The sequence below is a fragment of the Pundamilia nyererei genome, unplaced genomic scaffold (assembly GCF_000239375.1).
Source record: "Pundamilia nyererei isolate P.nyererei 1_Seehausen unplaced genomic scaffold, PunNye1.0 scaffold00155, whole genome shotgun sequence".
NCBI lineage: Eukaryota > Metazoa > Chordata > Actinopteri > Cichliformes > Cichlidae > Pundamilia > Pundamilia nyererei.
In genome coordinates, this window is record NW_005187556.1 from 695,731 (window position 1) to 715,034 (window position 19,304).

General features: G+C 38.7%; 1 protein-coding gene across 1 annotated transcript in view; it reads right to left on the reverse strand.

The window, feature by feature from the left end:
* grin2da (glutamate receptor, ionotropic, N-methyl D-aspartate 2D, a) overlaps positions 1 to 19,304 on the reverse strand; it is a 246,033-nt gene that overhangs the window by 41,892 nt on the left and 184,837 nt on the right. The window contains exons 9-10 of the mRNA XM_005745193.1: positions 18,052 to 18,220; positions 11,677 to 11,830 (exon numbers count right to left, since the gene is read on the reverse strand). Coding sequence (XP_005745250.1) covers positions 11,677 to 11,830; positions 18,052 to 18,220 — 323 coding nt within the window. The remainder of the gene's footprint in view (positions 1 to 11,676; positions 11,831 to 18,051; positions 18,221 to 19,304) is intronic.

Sequence of the window (19,304 nt, forward strand, 5' to 3'; positions counted from 1 at the left end):
TGATCAGTGGGTTTTGGTCAGTGCTTGTTGATCAATGGTCATGAGAACTTGCATAATTAAGATTAAGGAACTGACCTCCCAGCCCATTGTTCCTTCAGTGGGCTGGTTTCAGTCATTATGCAAATGTGCTGTTTATAAGACTGGAAAACCTGCAGTCAGCTGACACTGAAGAAGTCACTTGGATGAGTGACGAAACGTTTCTCCCCCAAAATGCTACGTCCAGATGAACAGAATCAACTGTTTGGAGACTGCATTTGAACATTTTGAAAATTACAGAGAAAAATAGAAACCAAGATAGTAAAACAAAGCTAGATACTGTAGGTCATTCTGTTGTCGGTTCTATTCTGTGTCAGCTCAGATTCATAGTAAATTCAACCAAAACAAAAAATGTAATGAGAGAAAAGACATATCTCAAAGCAGGAGGGATCACAGAAGTGATGAAACATTGAATGGGATGTAAATATTTTAATGAAAAATAATATAAAACATCTAAGTCCAAGTCAGGGATTTGATTTTAATGTTTTTATTATGTCCATGAATATGGAGCGAGCATCCATGTATTATATATTTCAGGAAAAGAAATGTGTGCTGAATAATTTACACATTGACACTTTCTGTTTCTGCCACTGTGTAGCTGCATGACACAGCAAATGAGCAGTCTTGTATTAAATTGTTAGACGTCTGGATGTAGACAGGAGGAAATTGTCTCTCCTCATATCAAGTAATGGGTGCTAGTCTAACTGCCGGCAGAGGAAACAAGCAGATTCTCCTGAGATTTGCCAAATTAGTGAGGGATTTGCTGCCTAGACTGACATTGGCAGATGTAACACTAATCAAACAGCACTGGAGAGATGGGCTGAGCTACTGGGTCGCCTCATCAACACTTTAGTCTCTCCTTGTGTTACTTCCAGGATGAGATGCTAAATCAAATGTGACTGTGTGCTGACATACCAAAGAGTAACAAGCATCGTTTATATACGAGGCTTTTAGCTGTGGCTCCCGTGCAGAGAGACACACAGTGAGGGAGCAGGTGGAGAGGCTCAGGATTATCCATTAAACTTACTGCCAGACAGGGTTAATATGCTTTTAAGGCTGCATGGGCTGCCAACCCATGTGCCACAAGGACTGCGACGATGCATTATAATTTCAGCTAGGTTTTCATTGTTAAATTGAATAATAATTTCATTTCATTCTGTTTATGATAATCATTTTCTTTTTATTAAATTTTTGGTAGAAACATTTTCAAAATCATGCATGGAGGATACATTTTTAACAGAAAAAGCATCAAACTAGATATGCATCATAATCACAAGGAGGCTGTCACAAGGAGACCTGAATTTTAATCGAGCTTAATGCTCGTACAAGCAGGCACAAAGTCAGCTGAAATCACAGTAAGAGGGCTGATGCCAGTGCCAGCCCATATCATCTGATGGGTCAGATTACACAACTTTAAGTGACAAATTCCATTTGGGAGTGTGGTTTAAGCTGCTTTAGTCTGCCTAAAGTTGCTATGCATCTGCAAGCTACTTTGCAACCAACTCCACACCAGCTTCTCCTTTTCATGCTATATCTGTCCTAATCAGTTTCAGATGGTGTGCTTTAGGTGGGGTGGCTGTGGGTCATCTACTAACAGGAAGGTTGGTGGTTTGATCCCTGGCCGTTCCAATAGACATGCCAAATATCCTTGGGCAAGGCACTGACAGAAAGCACTTAGGCACAGAAAGAAATGCTTGTATGAATAGGTGAATAATGCATGTTGTTTACAGCACATTGATAATGTTTAATATTTGAAAACAAATCTTTGTTTGACTATCCTGAACAAGGTTCCTCTGTTTAAACACAATCGTTGGAAACAATCTGTCCACCTGACAGTTACATTTATTAAAGAACAAGATAACTGCGGTTTTTACCAATTGCATGTGTGCTGTTAAACATGTAAAGCGAGAGGTTTTGGTGCCTGTAATTTATGTATGAAGATGTGCATGTTTGCATCGGTTTAAGGTTGACAGTGCAAACAGCTTCTTTGCTCAGATGTTGTTTTTTTATGTGCACCCATTTAATATGTTTTTATTGTGATGTTTAGTAATGTCTGGTTTCATGCAGCAGTTCCTTTCATCCAAAACTGTTTTCTCCTTTGGTTAAGTTTTTGCCTGCTTTATTTTCTCTTTTTTAAAATCTTTTTATGACTTGTAATCTTATGTGCAGCACTTTGTGTTTCTGTCTTGAAAGGTGCTATATAAATAAAAATTTATTTATTTATTTAGGGAGACAATAAAGTAACTTCAACCTTAAAATGTCATTTAGAGAGAAAGAACATTTAAAAAAGATTGATGAACAACAGTTTCGGGGAAAAGGATGACTACAGAACAATAGTTTGTTTTTTTATTATAAAACATTATTCATTGCAACCCACATTAAAGTTTTATAATGAAAATAAATGCTGAGTTTATTTTAGTATATGTGAAACCTTCTTAAGTTTGCCATGCAACATTATGGATGATTAATAATGTAATAAACTGTGTGTCACAAAAACAACATCAAAGTTGCATAAGAGTCAATGAATTATACATTTCTAATGATTTTAAATTAAATCAAGAGTTGGACTGGATGGATACGTTTGCTGGATTTGTGCTGAATCTAGCCGATGCCCACGGTCGCTTTAAATGTTTTCTTCAAATTTCTTTTGAATTTTCATATTCATTTATTTCTTTTCAGGTTCTAAATCTAGTTTTGAATGACGCGTTCTGATTTTTGAAAGGCACTCACTGACGTTTTTAATAAAAGCCAATAAATAAATACTGGTTGCCTGCTTGTTTTGTGAATGACTTTTCCTATACAAAGAAAATGGTTTAATGATTGTTTTGTTTTCTGTGTCTAGTGTTATAGTGGAGGAGAGCGTACATAATAACAGTCATTAACAGAATGTTGAAAATTATGCTACTGAGTAGAATAATCTTTGTAATATCTAATTTTAGGAACACCTCACAGGCACGACAGACTACAGTGCAATGAAACAAAACAAGTACAAGCAGAGTTAATGTACACGTGCCTGGCGTAGCACCAATGAAGAATCAATACGGTCCTTGTTGAAGTGCCCACACAAAAGAGGATTTATTGCAGCGTCATTGGACAGAATTATGCTGCCATGGTCATAAATAAATTGATAGCAAAATGTAAAGCAGCTAATTTGTGTGGCAATAGCAGCACAACTGCAGCAGTGTTGCAATGCTCGAGTAGGTTTAAAGAATTACAAACAACATTTCTGTGGCTTGTACTTAATTTCAATTAAGCATCATACAAATGACGATTTTGTAGCAAGTCATTTTTGTGTATCTGTGAGACATTTCAAATGATTTCTTTTCTTTAACCATTTCAAAGCATTTCGTGTGAGAGTTTCGGAAGCAGTGCTGAGCTTCTCTTTAGTATATTCTGAGGGAAGTGATTCGATATGTTTGATTACATTTTTTGGTGTAAAGGCGTTTTCAAACTCAGCAGCAGCGAACGCTGAACAAGCAAAGTTTGGGAAATTGTGAGTTCAGATTAGACACAGCAGTGGATTCATTGACCTGCAGCTGTCGGGAGGTATTTGTGTCTTTGTGTAGTTGAATCAAAATTGAACTTGATCAGGTTTACTTCACTTTCACTTTTCGATGACATGGGTATGCTGGGTTTTGTAGTGCTATTAGCTTTGAGTTATGTACTCTCTCAGTGATGTTTGGTTTCCAGCAGCTACATCACCATTTTGCAGAGGAGTGCATTTAAACAGGGAAAGTCAATTCAAGACACGTGTTCTTTTTCAAAGATGGCCTCTTTAATATTCACACCTGGAAGCCACCAGGTATAACCACAGTCTGGTACTGGTGCCAGCAAGCAGAGCCACTGGAGTACAAGAACCTAGCGTTGGGTTAATAAGGTTATGCGGCCTTGCTCAGGGGTATTTTAGCAGTGGTTGTTAAGTAAAGTGACAATATTATTAATTCAATTTGGTTGCCAGCATGTTCCCAGCAGTAATAGACAGATTCAAACTGGTGACCCTAGTTCTCTATAGAACCAGAGTAAGAATAACCCAGAAAAGTCACCTTATGTCATAAGTCTGTTTTAGTGAGAATGGTAACAACATTATAAAACTGAGTGCTGATGCAGTTAGAAGCTGAACAGCATAGGACATGGACACAGTTATGACATATTTAACACAGTAATGTCATTACAGTATGAAGTGCATAAATAAAGTTCATCTGCTTAATTTATTTTGAGATTTTACCTCATGCACCAATGCTCACGATAAGGAATACAGCTTACTAGTTCAACACTGATACCGGGTCAGCATGCACAGGTAGCCATGGTGTTGGTATGGTATCACAATTAGAAACAGCTGAATTGCTGTAACGCAAGTTTAAGTAGTTGTTATTTGATTTGCTTCTATAGCATGTGCACAAAGTTTCACAATGATTTGGTATAATTACCGGCTTAATCCAGAGTGCCATAAACAATTACGATCACCTTCTCTGCCTCATCCCACCAGAGTACTTCAGTAAATGGTATGCTAATCTGCATTACGTATACAGCAGGCCAAGGAAAACGATAAGTACAATTAGGTTTGCCTGCCATTACGCATTTGAAGCTTAACTGTGCAGAGGCACACATATAGAAGTACAGTTACCTCATATATTTTAATGTCTCAGGGAATATTAATACCAATACAATGACTGAATCCTGTATAGGAGGTAATATTAACAACTGTAACACTGTTGCTTTATCATGTTTTTTTCTTAATATTGAATGATAACAAACATTTGGGAAAAGTGAAATATTGAAATATGAAATATTATAATATTTCATTTAAACTTGCATTTGAAAAATAAATACAGCTTAATTTCACCTGTTTGCTCATAAGATGCCCACCTGGAGACAACACTGCAGTGAATGCAATGCTAAATCAGTGAAGTACTCTTTGAACATTAGATAACATAGTTCATCACTCACTTTTATAGAAGCACAAACACACACACAGAATTTTTTTTGAGAAGCTGAATTCACTAAGCTCACAGAAACTCTTAAGAAGCTCCTCACAAATTATGACTTGGGAGTTTTGTTTTACTGTTAGTGTATAAAAGCTTTTACCTCTGAAATGCCAATATGAGTGGCAGGCCTTCTACTGCAGCTGACCATTCTTCAAAACAAAGCGCACGCACACGCACACACACACACACACACCTCTGCCTTTATTTCTCCTCAGTCACTCAATTTTCACATCCCCCTTTACTGGGTCCCTTGACAGTTTAAGTGTTTGTTATTATCCAGGCTTTGAGTGTGTGTCCTGTCTCCCTCTCAGCTTTGTAGCCTGGGGTTTCTGTGTCTGTAATAAGACCTTTGTGTCTATTTCACATTCACAAAGGTCACTGAGACTTTAGAGAATTAAATACGTCACAATTATTACTCTGAGTTTAGATTGTAGCGATTTGAAAATATTATGTAAAGGAAGAAAAAAAAACAGAGAAATAATAAATAATAAATTTTCATTCAGTAGCACAACGAAGAAAACAAATCTTTAGAAAACTGTGAGCCCAGCTTTGAAAGAAGCACTAATGCATGCTGCAGGCAAGTAAACGCACCAGGACAATAAAAACTGCAGAGTCAGCCATTTCTCTGCCAAAAGCGAGAGTTGAGGCGGTGTACAGCATGCGTTTTGGCATGGTTTTATTCATCTCTATGACAGCAGGGCTACACAAAAACTACTAAGCTGAATTTCATTAAACTTGGTAGAAAGGTGACGAAGAGTAAAAGGAAAGAAATGCATTCATTCATGTGTGGATCAAGATCATTTTGCTCTGGTCAGGGGAAGCATGTAGTTCTTTCTGAGTATCCTTGTACAGTCATTTTTATTTTATCTGTCTCATTGATGCTGAGAGAAGCTTGCTCAATAAGTAATGTTTAGGTATTTCAAATCTGTTAATTAGTCATTAGTTACAGTAACAGATATGCAATCAAATGTGAGTAACAACAAATCATGATAAATTAGTTACTTCCTTATTATTAATGGATCATTCCCTAATGTGGGAATGGTCTGGGAATATGCAGAGGGCACCCTTGGAAAAGTTCAAGCATGTGCAGTTCAAAGTGCAGGAGGTATCTGCATGCATTCTCATGTCATGTTTTGCTACCATGAAAGAAAAGTACAGAGAAAGACCAGAACAGAGACATCAAACAAGGTTTTAGTGAGAAAACGCTGCTTTAGAGGATGTCAGGTTTGAAAAAAGGGGACTGCAGTAGGACAGTTTAAATATTTAAAGCCATAGAAAATGTTTTCATGCTTTTCAAACTGAACACAAGAACCTGACAGAAGAGCATGAGACTGAAAACAGAAAGAAGGAGCTCAGCCCAACTTTGAGGATATCAAACCAATGAGTCCACTGCAGAATGCATCTATTTTATTTAAGATAAAATAGCCTCTATAAGTACTGTACTGCTTTATTCTTGTTGGTTTCATTTACTGTATTGTCGTCTAAGGAGCTTGGACTTCACCACCATCCAAGAAGCTTCTTCAGTTCTACTGTCAAATGGTGGAAAGTCCCAGATTTAAGCCCTGTGGGAGTGTCTCCCGGGAGAGACATGGACCCCCGTAACACAATCACACGAGCTAAGGTGTGAAAATGGGTGTGGGTCCCAATCAGCCAGAGTTCCGGGTGAGTTCATTGTGAAACCTGGCCCCACCCTATCATGTGATTTCCTGAGGTCAGATGGCCCAGGATGTGAGTGGGCGTTAAGGCGTCTGGGAAGGGATCTCAAAACTGGATTATAGATGGCAGAGAGTTGGTGTCGTAAGCCCCGCCTCTGTTCAAAGATGGTCGGCTCACAGTGGATGCAGATGGACAGCCGAGTCTTCGAGCAACTTAAAGAAGTCCAGATGCTTTTTTTTTTCAAGCTCCTTAGACCACGATGACCTGGATGTCTGAGAACCTTCACAGATTTACTGTATTGTCATTTAAATGTAAAAATATGAAGAAAAAAAATAACTCGAATGCGGCATGTCTCTTTTAATTTTATACATTAACATTTTCAGAGATTCTTATCATCAAGATAATGTCGATATAATAAAAACCCTGGCCAATGACCTTTTCTTCCACATTGAAAGAAGAAACTAAAACTAATAAAAAGAGTCAAAGCTTTTATAAATGACACACATTTTCTTAACTGCTTGTCCAATTCTAGGTTTTGGAGCATATCATAGGTGCACGAGCTCATCACCTTAACCATCAACTGACATTTAAACCTATCTTCAATTTAGAACCACTAATTAAACTGACAGCAGCTCACTGGTGGATTCAAATCGTTCATCGTTTTGCTGCAAAGCATCAATGTTAACCACTACACCACAGTGTCAACCACAATGGTATCAGATTCCTAGGATTCATTACCATTTATTCTATTTTTCTTTACAAGGCCTAACGGACAGCAAGTGCATTTTAAACAAGTTGAGCATCATGCGGTTTGTCCACATATTGCAGCTGCCTTTCTCACAGTTGGCCTCTTGTTGGCCTGCACGTGTTTCCCTCTTCACCTCTTGTTATTATTCTCTGGCTTTTCTGAGACTCCTCCGTCAGAAAGGATTGCCCTGCCTCTCAGAGCACTTCTTCCTCACTTGATTATTTCCTTCAGCGTTGACCTTTCCTTACGTGTTTGTGCTCACTCTTACCTCTGTTTGACCCTAATTTTTTCTTTTATATTCCATGCGTTCACATGTGCCCATACACACACACACATACGCACACACAAACGGCCAAAGCAACAGTATGGACTTGCTGTCAGCCCTGTGGCCCAGCAGACTTTAGACAAAATGGCCTTAGGAGCCTTGCACCTCCGTCCAACCATGACATGTTTCAGATTGTCTCTTAAATCTCCTCTGACAGATGGATAGATGTACTACTGCAGCTGTGCCAGTATGAAATCAATCCCTTAAGGAGTCCTGCGAAGGAGTCAGGTCTATGATGGAGGAATATTAGTGAACTTTTAGAGCAGACTTGGTCGTTATTAAACAAGCAAAAATGAAAAAAATAAATAAATTGCACTTTTATTACAGGCTGGGCTTTAAGGGCTATAGAGAAACGGACAGTATAGGACAATATGATAGGAACTATTTAAACTATTTATGACATAATTCGTCATACAGTGTATGATGTTCTGCAGGTCTGATTTATAACGTCATGCACACAGTATGTGTGGCAGTAGAATATGCGCTTCATTCACACAGGCAGGTTTTAAGCACAGATGGTGGGTTTAAAAAGTAGTCGCCTGAGACGCTGCTCTGTGTTAACAAGTCATTTTTGCTACAGGGTATGATCTCATCTGGTCTGCACGACACGCACACACACAAATGCGCAGCAGCATGTCAACCAGCCGCTGCTCAGATTAAAATATCTGAGAGCATCTGACACAGCTCTATCAGTCTCTCTATCAAAGCCACTCAACCTCTCTCTCTCGCTCTCTCGTTTGTGTTGGGTTTATAGTGGTACATGACAGGACTTTCTCTCTCTGTGTAACACCATCTCTTTCTCCTAAGCACATTCTTCATCCATCACTCCCTTTCTTTGTTGTCATTTCTCTCTGCTTCCAACTCTCTACTTCTCTCAAATTCCATCTTTTCATGGTTGGAAGTGCGTGGAATTAGTCTAAGAAGATTGGTAAATTAAGAGGTGTTATCTTAGGAGAGGCCAACTTTGATTGAGGCATAAGCTATATATTTTTTAAAATGACTGGAGAAAAAAAAGTTAGCTTGGATTGCTGTGGGGGCTTCTTTGAACGCTGAGAATAGTAAAGCTAACTGTGCATTTTGAGCTGTGCTTTGAGATGCAAAGCTGGGAGTTTGAACCTTTTCAACTGAAAGACAAAATTCACATCAGAAATGAAGGCCACTTACATAATTTAGAAAGAATGTACAGTACTGTACAGCGTTATGTAAGCTATCAAGGCTGTTTTAGTACATTAATTAATTAATCCTTCAACAATCCTTAAGATTAAAGGAAACTTGAAAGCATTGTAAAGTCCATTAGTAAATAATAGCTTATGCATCTGGGTCCTCTTTTGATGACTCATGTAGTTGTGATTTAAAAAATAAAATGTGACTTTGCTAATAAAAAAAGCAAAAACCATATCAGATTTAATGATAACCATGTTCCAGGAAGTGTGAAAGAGTCTCAGATGTTCAAGCTTTATTTTTGGACATCATGCATTGTGAATAGGACCCCAGGGTCAGAGCTGCACAGTAATGTCCTGTGGGAAACAAACTCTGATTTGTACTGTACCATTGTGTACCTCAACACTGTAAAAAATTGTTTGGCTACCAAGATTATTGGTGACTGCCATTACATTCTACTCGACTCCCTGCAACTTTGTCGTCTCTAAAACTCAGGTTGCAGGGTCACTGTTGTGACACAGTATAAGAGATACAGTCTAACGCAGGTGGATGTGGACACAATGGCACTTCCAGGTAGCAGCAGTGCTGAAGTCGTATACATCTTACGTTAAATTTGTTTTAGCTGTGGTCTTTGTCTGGAGTTGAGTTGAGATTTTCATTTGCACCTCGTATAACCCCACAGTTTCATCAAATTATTTTGATTCAGGTTGATTTTGAATTGTTATGCCCTGTTACACCTGTCCTCTCCATTATAGGACTGTGCAGCATTTGCATGGTGTTCTTGATGGGCAGCAAGCAATAGTTTTATAATGTGTTTATAAAATGTTCAGCTGAACATCTTGACACAAATCGCCCAGGTAAGGAAATCCCACAAAGTTGATTATGTTCACATGGACATTGCGTTTTCAGCAGGAGAAACTGCAACGGACTGACTAACAATGGCTCTGACAGCCCATTGTTAGTCAGCGGTGCTAGTTTTGACCATTATGCAAACGAGTGTTTATAAGGTTTGGGAAACCCGCAGTGAGCTGAGATGAAGTCAGAATCAACTTTCTGGATGTTCAGCTGAACATTAAAGGATGCGTCCTTCATTTTTGTATGTTTTGGAAAAAGTATGTAATGAAAATATCCAAAACAAGGGCTGTCTTGCATTATGACCCCTTGAACAATCATTCAATTCAGTCTCCTTGAACCAGCTGCTTTGAATGTTAACTGTTCACACTGCTATTATTCACTGCAGTCCTATATGTGCCTCCTATGTAGTCAGCCTCCTTCACCTATTAGTAAGATAGAAAATGTGTTATCATCCATTCTGAACATTGATAAACAAAAAACAACCCAGACTATAGATGACTCCATGCAGACGTGTGAAATGTAGAAATCTGAGATTTGAGAGTGTATTTTAACACAAACTGTGTTCTTTTCTTTAACCTGATCAAAGTGGTTTCGGTGCTAGTCAAACCAAAAGCAAAAAAACTCAGTACAAACTTTAAATTCAACACGAGACAGGAGGGTCAGGCCTCCAAGTTAAAACTCTTCTGCTTTTACATGAGTACCAGCCTGCTGTTTAATAAGACCTCAGGGCCTCGTGTAAACACTTGGCCAATGAGGTGGATTTAGAAGGATGTTCCACACTAGCGGTAAAATGATATTTGGTCAATACTTTAAGAGCTGTTTGTTCTTCTAATCTCTCTCTAACTACTGCCACACAGCTCTCACTACATAACTACATACAGCTCTACCTCACTCAGTCAGGATGTCTTTTAGTAAAAGTATTTCAACATGTAAATTTCAGTTATTTTGATGAGCTCATCTTTACCTGTGGAAGGGAATAAAGTCAGACTGATGACAAAAACAAAACAGCGAAAATCCCCTTTGGTTTGTTTCAAGCTAAGTAGGGCACAGAGAGAGTGCATAACATGTGAGTGTTTCTAAGTATATATTCTTTATGCTTTCTACTGGGCCTATTATAAGCCCGGTATTTCATTTTGTGCAGTGCACAAAGTTAAAATTTAAATTTAGTTTAGCGATATTTTCTTCACCCGTCTTTCATCCACAGCTGACCTGAATTGCTTTTTAAAGGGATTCTTACCTTCCTCTTATGTAGCACCATTTAGAGTAGAATTTAATTTTGCATTAGAGAGCTTGAAAAGGGTTTGTGATGCTTCATGCACATCTATAAATCCCATTTTAATGTTGTGTATACAGAATTTTGTGGAATACAAATAGACTACTGAGTTTATGATCCCTACTTTAAAGCTGAACATGGAGAATAAACATTCCTACGTAGACTTCATATTCAGCAATCTCATAAACTACGAATGCAATGTCAATTATTGTTTTTGGATTGTAGGTGAGCCTCTGCTAATTGAGTTCTATCAGGTGTTTAGACACAGCTTATATAAGCAAATAAGGTATTGATTTAAGCATTTTTGCCAATTTGTCCTGATGGTTTAAAATACTTCATTGGAAAAAAGCCTGAAAAAAGCTAAATTAAAAAATGAGTAATTTCATCATAAATTCACTAAAAAACTTCACCAGAACTTCAGATTTGTCCGATAGCAATAACAAGGGAAAATATAAAACCTGACCCCAGTAAGTAAGACACAAGATGACACAGAATGAAAAGAAGGAGCTAGGGTGGAGATGGGTTGCAAAGTAGCTTGCATCTGCAGGTAGGCAGGCATGTTACAGGTATTAAGCTTGACTTGGAGAAATGACAGACTTATAAAATGCTAAAGTGTACCTTATTAAAAACTTCTTACCAAGGAAAGCAGAAGGTGATACTGTGCCGTTACTGCGCGAAACCATGACACTGATGCCAGTCTCCACAAATGGAACCGAAAACTCAACAACCTCTGACCTCTCTTCATTAATGGTGAGTGAGCCGATGGCCATGTCTGCCCTGTTGGACACCACCTGTAAAACAGGAGATCTGAAGTTAAACACAAAGAGCTATAAAACATTATATACAAGGTAAAAAGAACCAAGAAAAAACAGATTCACTCAAAGCTGATTCAATTTAAAAAAAAATAATGTTTACATTTTTGCTGTATACAGATAAAAAAGGAATAGACAGAAACAACAGTTTCTCATAGTCATTGTGCAGGAGAAATGCCATAACTTGGTTCTGTGTAGACCTATCATTTCAGATCAGCATGTTGTGTCTATTTATATGAGCAACACTATAACAAACTCTAAGTGCTTTTAATGACTTTCACAGCTACTACACACCAAGAAAACCTGATTTAAGCTGATGTCCTGTGGCAAATCTGAAAGAAGTCCATACCCTGGAGGAAAGAAACTCTGTGTTGGCACACAAACAACACCTGTCACTTTCCAGTCACTACCAACTTGTGACTGCTGAGGATAGAAACAAAGATCAATTTGTAAACTGACAGTTTTTGCTTTCCGCCCAGCTTTCTATTCACCACAACAGACCAGAATAGCATCCTCACCAGGTTGTTGTTGTCCTAATTCACTCTCCCCTCACTTGTGAATAAGATTACAGGATACTTCAACTCCTCTAGTTGGGGCAGCGACTCATCTCTAACCTGCAGTGGATACTCCATCATTTTACTTTTAAGAACAATGGCCTCAGATTTGGAACTGCTAATGCTTTGCACTCAGTTGCAAACCAAGCTGCAGGTCACCCAGAGAGAACCACATCATCTGCAAAAAGCAGAGCTCCTGAGACCACCAAGTCTGACACCCTCCATCCCCTGACTACTGCTAGAAATTTTGTCCATAAAAATTATGAATAGAATTCTTGAAATGATCGTTCCCGGTGGAGACCGAAAACCCACCAGGAAGAATCTTAACTTTTCCTGGCAAGATCCAACCTCTCACTCTCATCAGAAAATAAGAAAGCAACAAGATGAACAGACTCTATAGGCAGTTATAGCACATAAATTTTACCTCATGCAATGCTCACTTTATCATATAGGTTTTCCAGCCAAGCACTGGACAGTCACATTAACAGGTGGAATTTTCTTGATCGCTTCTTGGATTAGTTCTTGGAATGTAGCCAGACCAGCTCTTCTTCTTCTGGCAAATGTGTATTTTCAAAAAGCACTAACCAAAATATACCTCTTTGGTCTCAATGGATGGCAGTTGGTAGGATAGAGCTACAATGTTATGCTCTATAACTATCTATAACTAAAACACCTTGAACAAACAGCATAGGGATCCTTTTTCCATGACTTGCAACATGAAGCTGTGCTGTGGTCCTCCTCACAGCTCCTCAGGCAGCTGTAAACGAGGCTCAGGCGGACAGAAGGTGACGAAGTCAGGGGATTCACAGCCCTGTTGGTGTTTCGCCTGGCAGGAAGCAGAGGTTACTTGACTGCAGCAGAGGGACTGTGGAGGTTAGAGGAGCTGGCTGCTGACCAGAAGTTCATTAGTCAGGTCTGGCCTGGCACCAAAAGTCTGTGAAAGACAAAAGGCTCTGCAGTCTCTCAGCAGACACAACGGAGATGCTTTTCATCAGGCTCATAAAGTAGCCTCTAAAATGTTCTTCCTCCTTATTTGTTAAAATCTTAAGCACTGATTGATACATTGTTTCACACAGTTATCAACTGTGAGAAAAAAGCATTGTATGAACTATTTGCATGTACAGCCATTTTTAATCAGTCTTCCATTTTCAAAGGCTGAAAAGTAATTGGACAATTGACTGAAAAGTTGTTCCATCATTTTTCCATGAAGGATTCTCAACTTCTACTATACCACTAATCACCAACTAGGCATTGCAGAAATAATTAAAAATTCTTTGTATTTGGTCTTTTAACTTTTTGCAAGAAACATTAAAATACCAAATACTGAGCGTTTAACTGGCTGCTTCTGACACTCCCACTTTCGTTAGTGCAGCAACATTCCTCTAATTAGGATTTTAATTTGTTTTAACCTCCTGCAACTGGACAACTTCAGTCACAGTTTAGCAGCTCATTTACTGGCTGGTGCTGCAAGAGAGGCCAGTGGAACGGTCGGGTTTTAGGTTGGCAAAGGGACCAACACGAAAAACGATCTATTTCATCTTTTTATACTTAGATTAATAACGTTGATATTTACATACAATAAACTCCAATCCATTGATTGTTTTTTTTAACCTAGTAACTTTAACTTTATTGCATTATAATAATCAGTGTTGTTTCAGGAGACTGTGTTGGTAATAGATGATTATCTCCCATGTAAAATGGCATCTTACAGTTACCTCCAGTTTTGTTACTGATGTTGTTCAGATATGTCTGTAATGCAATCACTAATGATTAAATATGGTAAATTACACCTATAAAGATGGTGAAAGATGATAACTGCTACAGACGCAGCAAATCAGCAGCTGCAATAATGAAAGTTTGTGTGATACAGTTAAATCTGATTGATGCAGAGTGTTACATCTTTATTTTTTATTTCTGTTCCTTTTTCACTCCCACATCCACCCTGTTAAAGATTTATGTGTAGATAATCAGTAAAATACTGGCAGCAATGCTGCCGGTGGGTTAGCATTACAGTTCTCCAACTGTTCTCCTATCTCATGCTACTCAAATGATATCATGCTCTGAATTACAGTGCACAGCTGTATTCCTTCACTTTTCCCTTCTGTTTGCTTATGAACAACACATTTATATTATATAGCTGTCTTTTCTTACAATTCTACTTTGTATTTTTTTTAACTGAAGTCAGTTACAACCCAGCAAGCTCAGATGGCAACATAACAACAACTGCCAGCTATTACTCATCAGTTACCATGTACTGTTATCTCTTGCCAATTTTTTGAAAAACATTGCTGGACATTATAGGACAGTCCTCAAAATAAAGTCCAAAGTCAGCTTAATACATGGTGGGTTCAGTTATTTGAGATACAGCCAATACTTTTAACATCGAGAGTGTAACGGTATTCAAAATGTATTGCTGAGCGCAAATATACCCCAGGAAGCATATTGGTGTAGGTATTTGACAGTTTTTTTTACAGCACTATCTTACAGTCTACTATTTGGAGTAAAATCTGCAGATACACTTGATCACAATGATGTTGACTGACTATTCAAATAAATAAAATGTAATGAATTCAAGTGTTTATAACTGTCGCACTGGAATTACTCTCTCTTCTCTTTTTTGCTACGTTATACTTATTGGTTAATAGATAAACCTCACTGCCACATTGTGTTCTTCAAAGAAGCACAGATGAGAGTGACCGAAAAGAAAAGAAAAACTCTATGTTCATGCCCTTTATTGCCTATGATATACATACTGAGCAAGTCAACACTCTCTGCATGAGATCAATCAACCTTCTTCGAATAAATCCAGCCAGAAACTGTTCAACCACTAAAGTTTTTTTTATTGGAAAAATAGTTTGTGACGCCTCTGGAGACCATAAACTTCTCTAAGAGTCTGATAACGCACAGGTTTCACACTTTTCATAACCTGTCATTAGTTGCTTCTCTGCTTGTCAAACTCAATCATTCCATGGTAATTACCCCACTTAATTCAACTTGTTAATTTCAAGATTTTTGAATACAGCGAGGTCTGAAAGCAACACCTGTGACACTTCTCTTTAGGAAGTGCTTCACTGCTGCAAGCTGCGAACAAAAATGATTATACTAGGGTGATTCACTGTAAAGGGTGAAGAAAAAAAATAACTTTAAGAATGCAGGAAATGACTGGCTGATTGAAGGCATTCAGAGAAGAAGGTCATAATATAGGTTCTGATAGAAATGATGAAAAATAGGAAAAACTGCCCAACTATAAAGTCTTTCACTTGAGAAGCAAGGTCACTGAGGTTTGCTGATGTCTGAGGGATTATACGCATTTGTCTTGGTGATATGTAACTTTGACAGGATATGATAGTTGGTTGGTTGGAATAGGATGAAATAGCAGCACAGAGGAGGAAAAGGACAAACAAATAAAAACAGTGCACTGCTGCATATTTTCAACAGAAGTGCATATTACAGGTAAAGTAAAAGAAAAAAAAAAGAGGGTTCATGTGGGCGGAGCTGTCCCTGTGCACATGTGTTTGTCTGCTGCGATAATTAGGCAGCTTAATGAGTTACTTAGCAAAGCTGAGCAAGAGGCAGCTGTAATGCAAGAAAGAAGGCCACCTGCATCTCTGAGGCCTATCTGAGAATGAAGCACAGCATACACAGCCTGTCCTCACAATGTGATCACATAATAATAATATTTAGTCAGGACCAGTAGACTCCACGTTGCATATTTAAAAATTATGCTTACAGGATATCCAAAGTAATCCAATGGTCAATAGGCCTTCAGTGTCTCAAGAAGACACCATGAGTAGGTTTGACCATGGTAAACAAAGGTAGGGGCAAATTACTGGAAAAGCATGAAGGTCAATACTCCATGCTGCTGGCATCACAGTCACATTTTCATACAACGAATATTAAAGATGTGCTCTTTTAGGAATATCTTTGGAAGCTCAGGAGTGTCAAACATTAATCATTGTTGAGAAGCATTCAGTGCACCACCATACAAATGAGGTCGCCCATCAAGGAGGTGCCACGGACTCTGCACTCGCCTGATCTCCATCCCATCGAACGATTACTGGAAAATGTGGAAAGCCAAATAGTCCTGGCAATGCACAAATGTTTTTGGAACGTTGTCAAATGGGATAACATGTTACAAGGTACTGCACAGACTTGTGGAGCTCATGCCAAGTCGAGTAAATGCTTATGCAAAACGACATGCAATCTTCAACCTTAGCCACCAGAAACGTATGACTTTTTCCAAAACTGTCTTCATTTGTATGAAATAAAACTGCCCTCACAAAGTCCACACACACAAATACACATAGACTGTGATAATTTGCATTCCCATGTTTAACTCCATGTTAAACCAACTTCATTAATCCAGCCGCCGCAGGGGGGACTGGCATCACAGAAACACCATGGTATCTGCCAAGACACACATGGTCATGTACAAGCAATCTCACAGTCTGCATTGTCCCTCTCTCTCTCTCTCTCTCTCTCACACTCACACTCACACTTACACACACACTTCTCCAGCACTAATCTTTCTGACAGACTCCCTCCATATTTCCTCGCTCCGTCTTCGATTCAGGTCCAATCCTCTCTCTCAATGGGTCACGTTTTAAAAGGTTTGAAGCAGAATAAAAAGAATTTCACAGGAGCCCTCGAATCAAACCCCTTTTTGTAAACACAACAAAAGAAAGAAAAACAGAGTAGGAAAAATGATAGCAGCACTCTGTACTGGGAAAACGGAGAATTAAAAACATAACTACAATATCTTACTGAGACACACAAAAAAGGGTCATGGTGTGTTTGTGAGCCGGGCTGCGAAATTTTAGAACACACTCCCAGAGGAAATGCTGTGTGCAAGCTGGATCTTTTTGCTACTGAGCACACATTTTTATAAACTTCCACTTTATCTCTCCCACATGCTGCTATTTGCATTCTGTCAGAGAGTGACAAGAGTTAGATACAAGTTATTTACTTGTGCGTTAAATACAAACACCCTTGAACAGAACATAAATAGCTTTGCTAAGGAAAAGAACTGATGGCAAAAATGTAGTACAAATTTATACTTTTCTTTTTTCATGCAAGAGTTAAACAAAACAAAATATTATGCTTTGTTTTAAACAAATAAGGGATCAAATTTATTCATTTCAACAAGGAGAAACCAAGCACACAGCTGTCACTCAGAAAACTCGGGTTCTTATGCTTATGAAACAACATATAAAACTCCTGAATTATCACGATGAAGATTATTGACTCAGTATCATGCCTACTATTACAGGTAGCAGTGTGGTCCTAACCTGAATAAGAGACTGGACAAATGAGTGGATAAATGCATAGATGGGCCAGCCTATTCTAGTGTCTATCACTGTGTAATTTTAGTCAACACCCTGTAATCAGAAGCATGTCATCTATATGCTGGTTGAGTCAGTCCTCTGCTTAGACCATTAAAAACCTCGGTGTCTCCTAAATGTAGAGATGTTTACAACAGCAGTGCCTGTTTCCTGTTGTCCTGCTAGGCTGGCTCCACCTTTTACACAGATGTCGAACCAACATTGTGAAAAGATCTCCTGCCGACTTAACGGCAGCGCAACATTGCCCACATCCCCCCTGGTCCCACAAATAACAGGCAGCATACAAGAGGTTTCGAAGGCTTACCTCTCCTACCATGCCGTTCCACTCCCCGTCAATGTTTTTCCCATGCCTCCCATTTGTCACCAGGTAAAGGTCATAGGTGAAGCCTACAATCTTGGCGAGGCGCTTTAGTACATCGATGCAGAACCCTTTACAGCAGTGCTTCATGGGTCTAACACCATCCACCACCAAACTGAGGAGATGATGAGAGAAAGGTGACATAGTTAAAACACTCTCTTAAAAACATGTTGTAAGTTTGTTTTTCAGGTCACTTTGATCTAAACAAGGTTCTTTTCTGTTAAAGAAATTGAAAATGAAAGAAGTGAGGTTCTTGGGGAGTGAGAAAATGAGCATATGTTCTCCCCCTGAGGTGCTCATAACGGAGGAAGAACTAAAAGCTGAGGAAGGCGAGGAAGGTGTGAATTATTATCGAGGGACTGTGAGTGGATCGATACTGACAGTTTGGCTGTTGTGTATGGGGAAGCAACGCTCGACAGGTCAGACAGTTCAGGAGGAAAAAGTGTTGCATTATTAAAATGGAAATAAACTCATTTTTTCTAATTTAAGGAAAACTAATTTCCTGCAAAGACCTTCAAATGTCTCCCTTCTCCCTTGCTTCATACAGCAAACACTTTACCAAAGCACCATGCACATCTATATGGACATATGGGAATCCAAGTACATTTAGATGACTATCAGTCAAGTGGCTTCTGTGCCCTCCATCAGCTCTTTTCAGCTCGTGGCCATTTGATGGTCCTTCAGTCACTTAGCTATGGCCCCCTCTTGGCTCTGTTCTCTAACAATGCAGAATGTGCATTTGGCAGTCTTAACTGACAAAACAAGGTCAAACCCACAAGATTGAAATATTTAACTCCTCTTTACGTTTGTATAGATTATAACATTATTATTAAAGAAACTGTTAAAATATGTTTGTGAAATCTAAATGGTTTTGTTTGTTTATTTTTTTAGAAAGTCAGTATTTGGTATGATTGTCTTTACTCTTCAACACTTCCTGAGCTCTTTTAGGCAAACTTTCACATAATTGCTTTGTTCAGGAATTGTTCTTCAGGCTTCTGGAAGGACATTTAAAGCTCTTCTTTGGACACTGCTAATGTTTGTCCTGTTATCTGTCAAAATGACCCTACATTGCTTCAATAACGTTGAGATCCAGGCTCTAGGGCAGGGATGTCCACCTCCAGGCCTCGAGGGCCAGTGTCCTGCAGGTTTTAGACATCACCCTGGGTCAACAGACCTGAATCAAATGATTAGTTCATTAC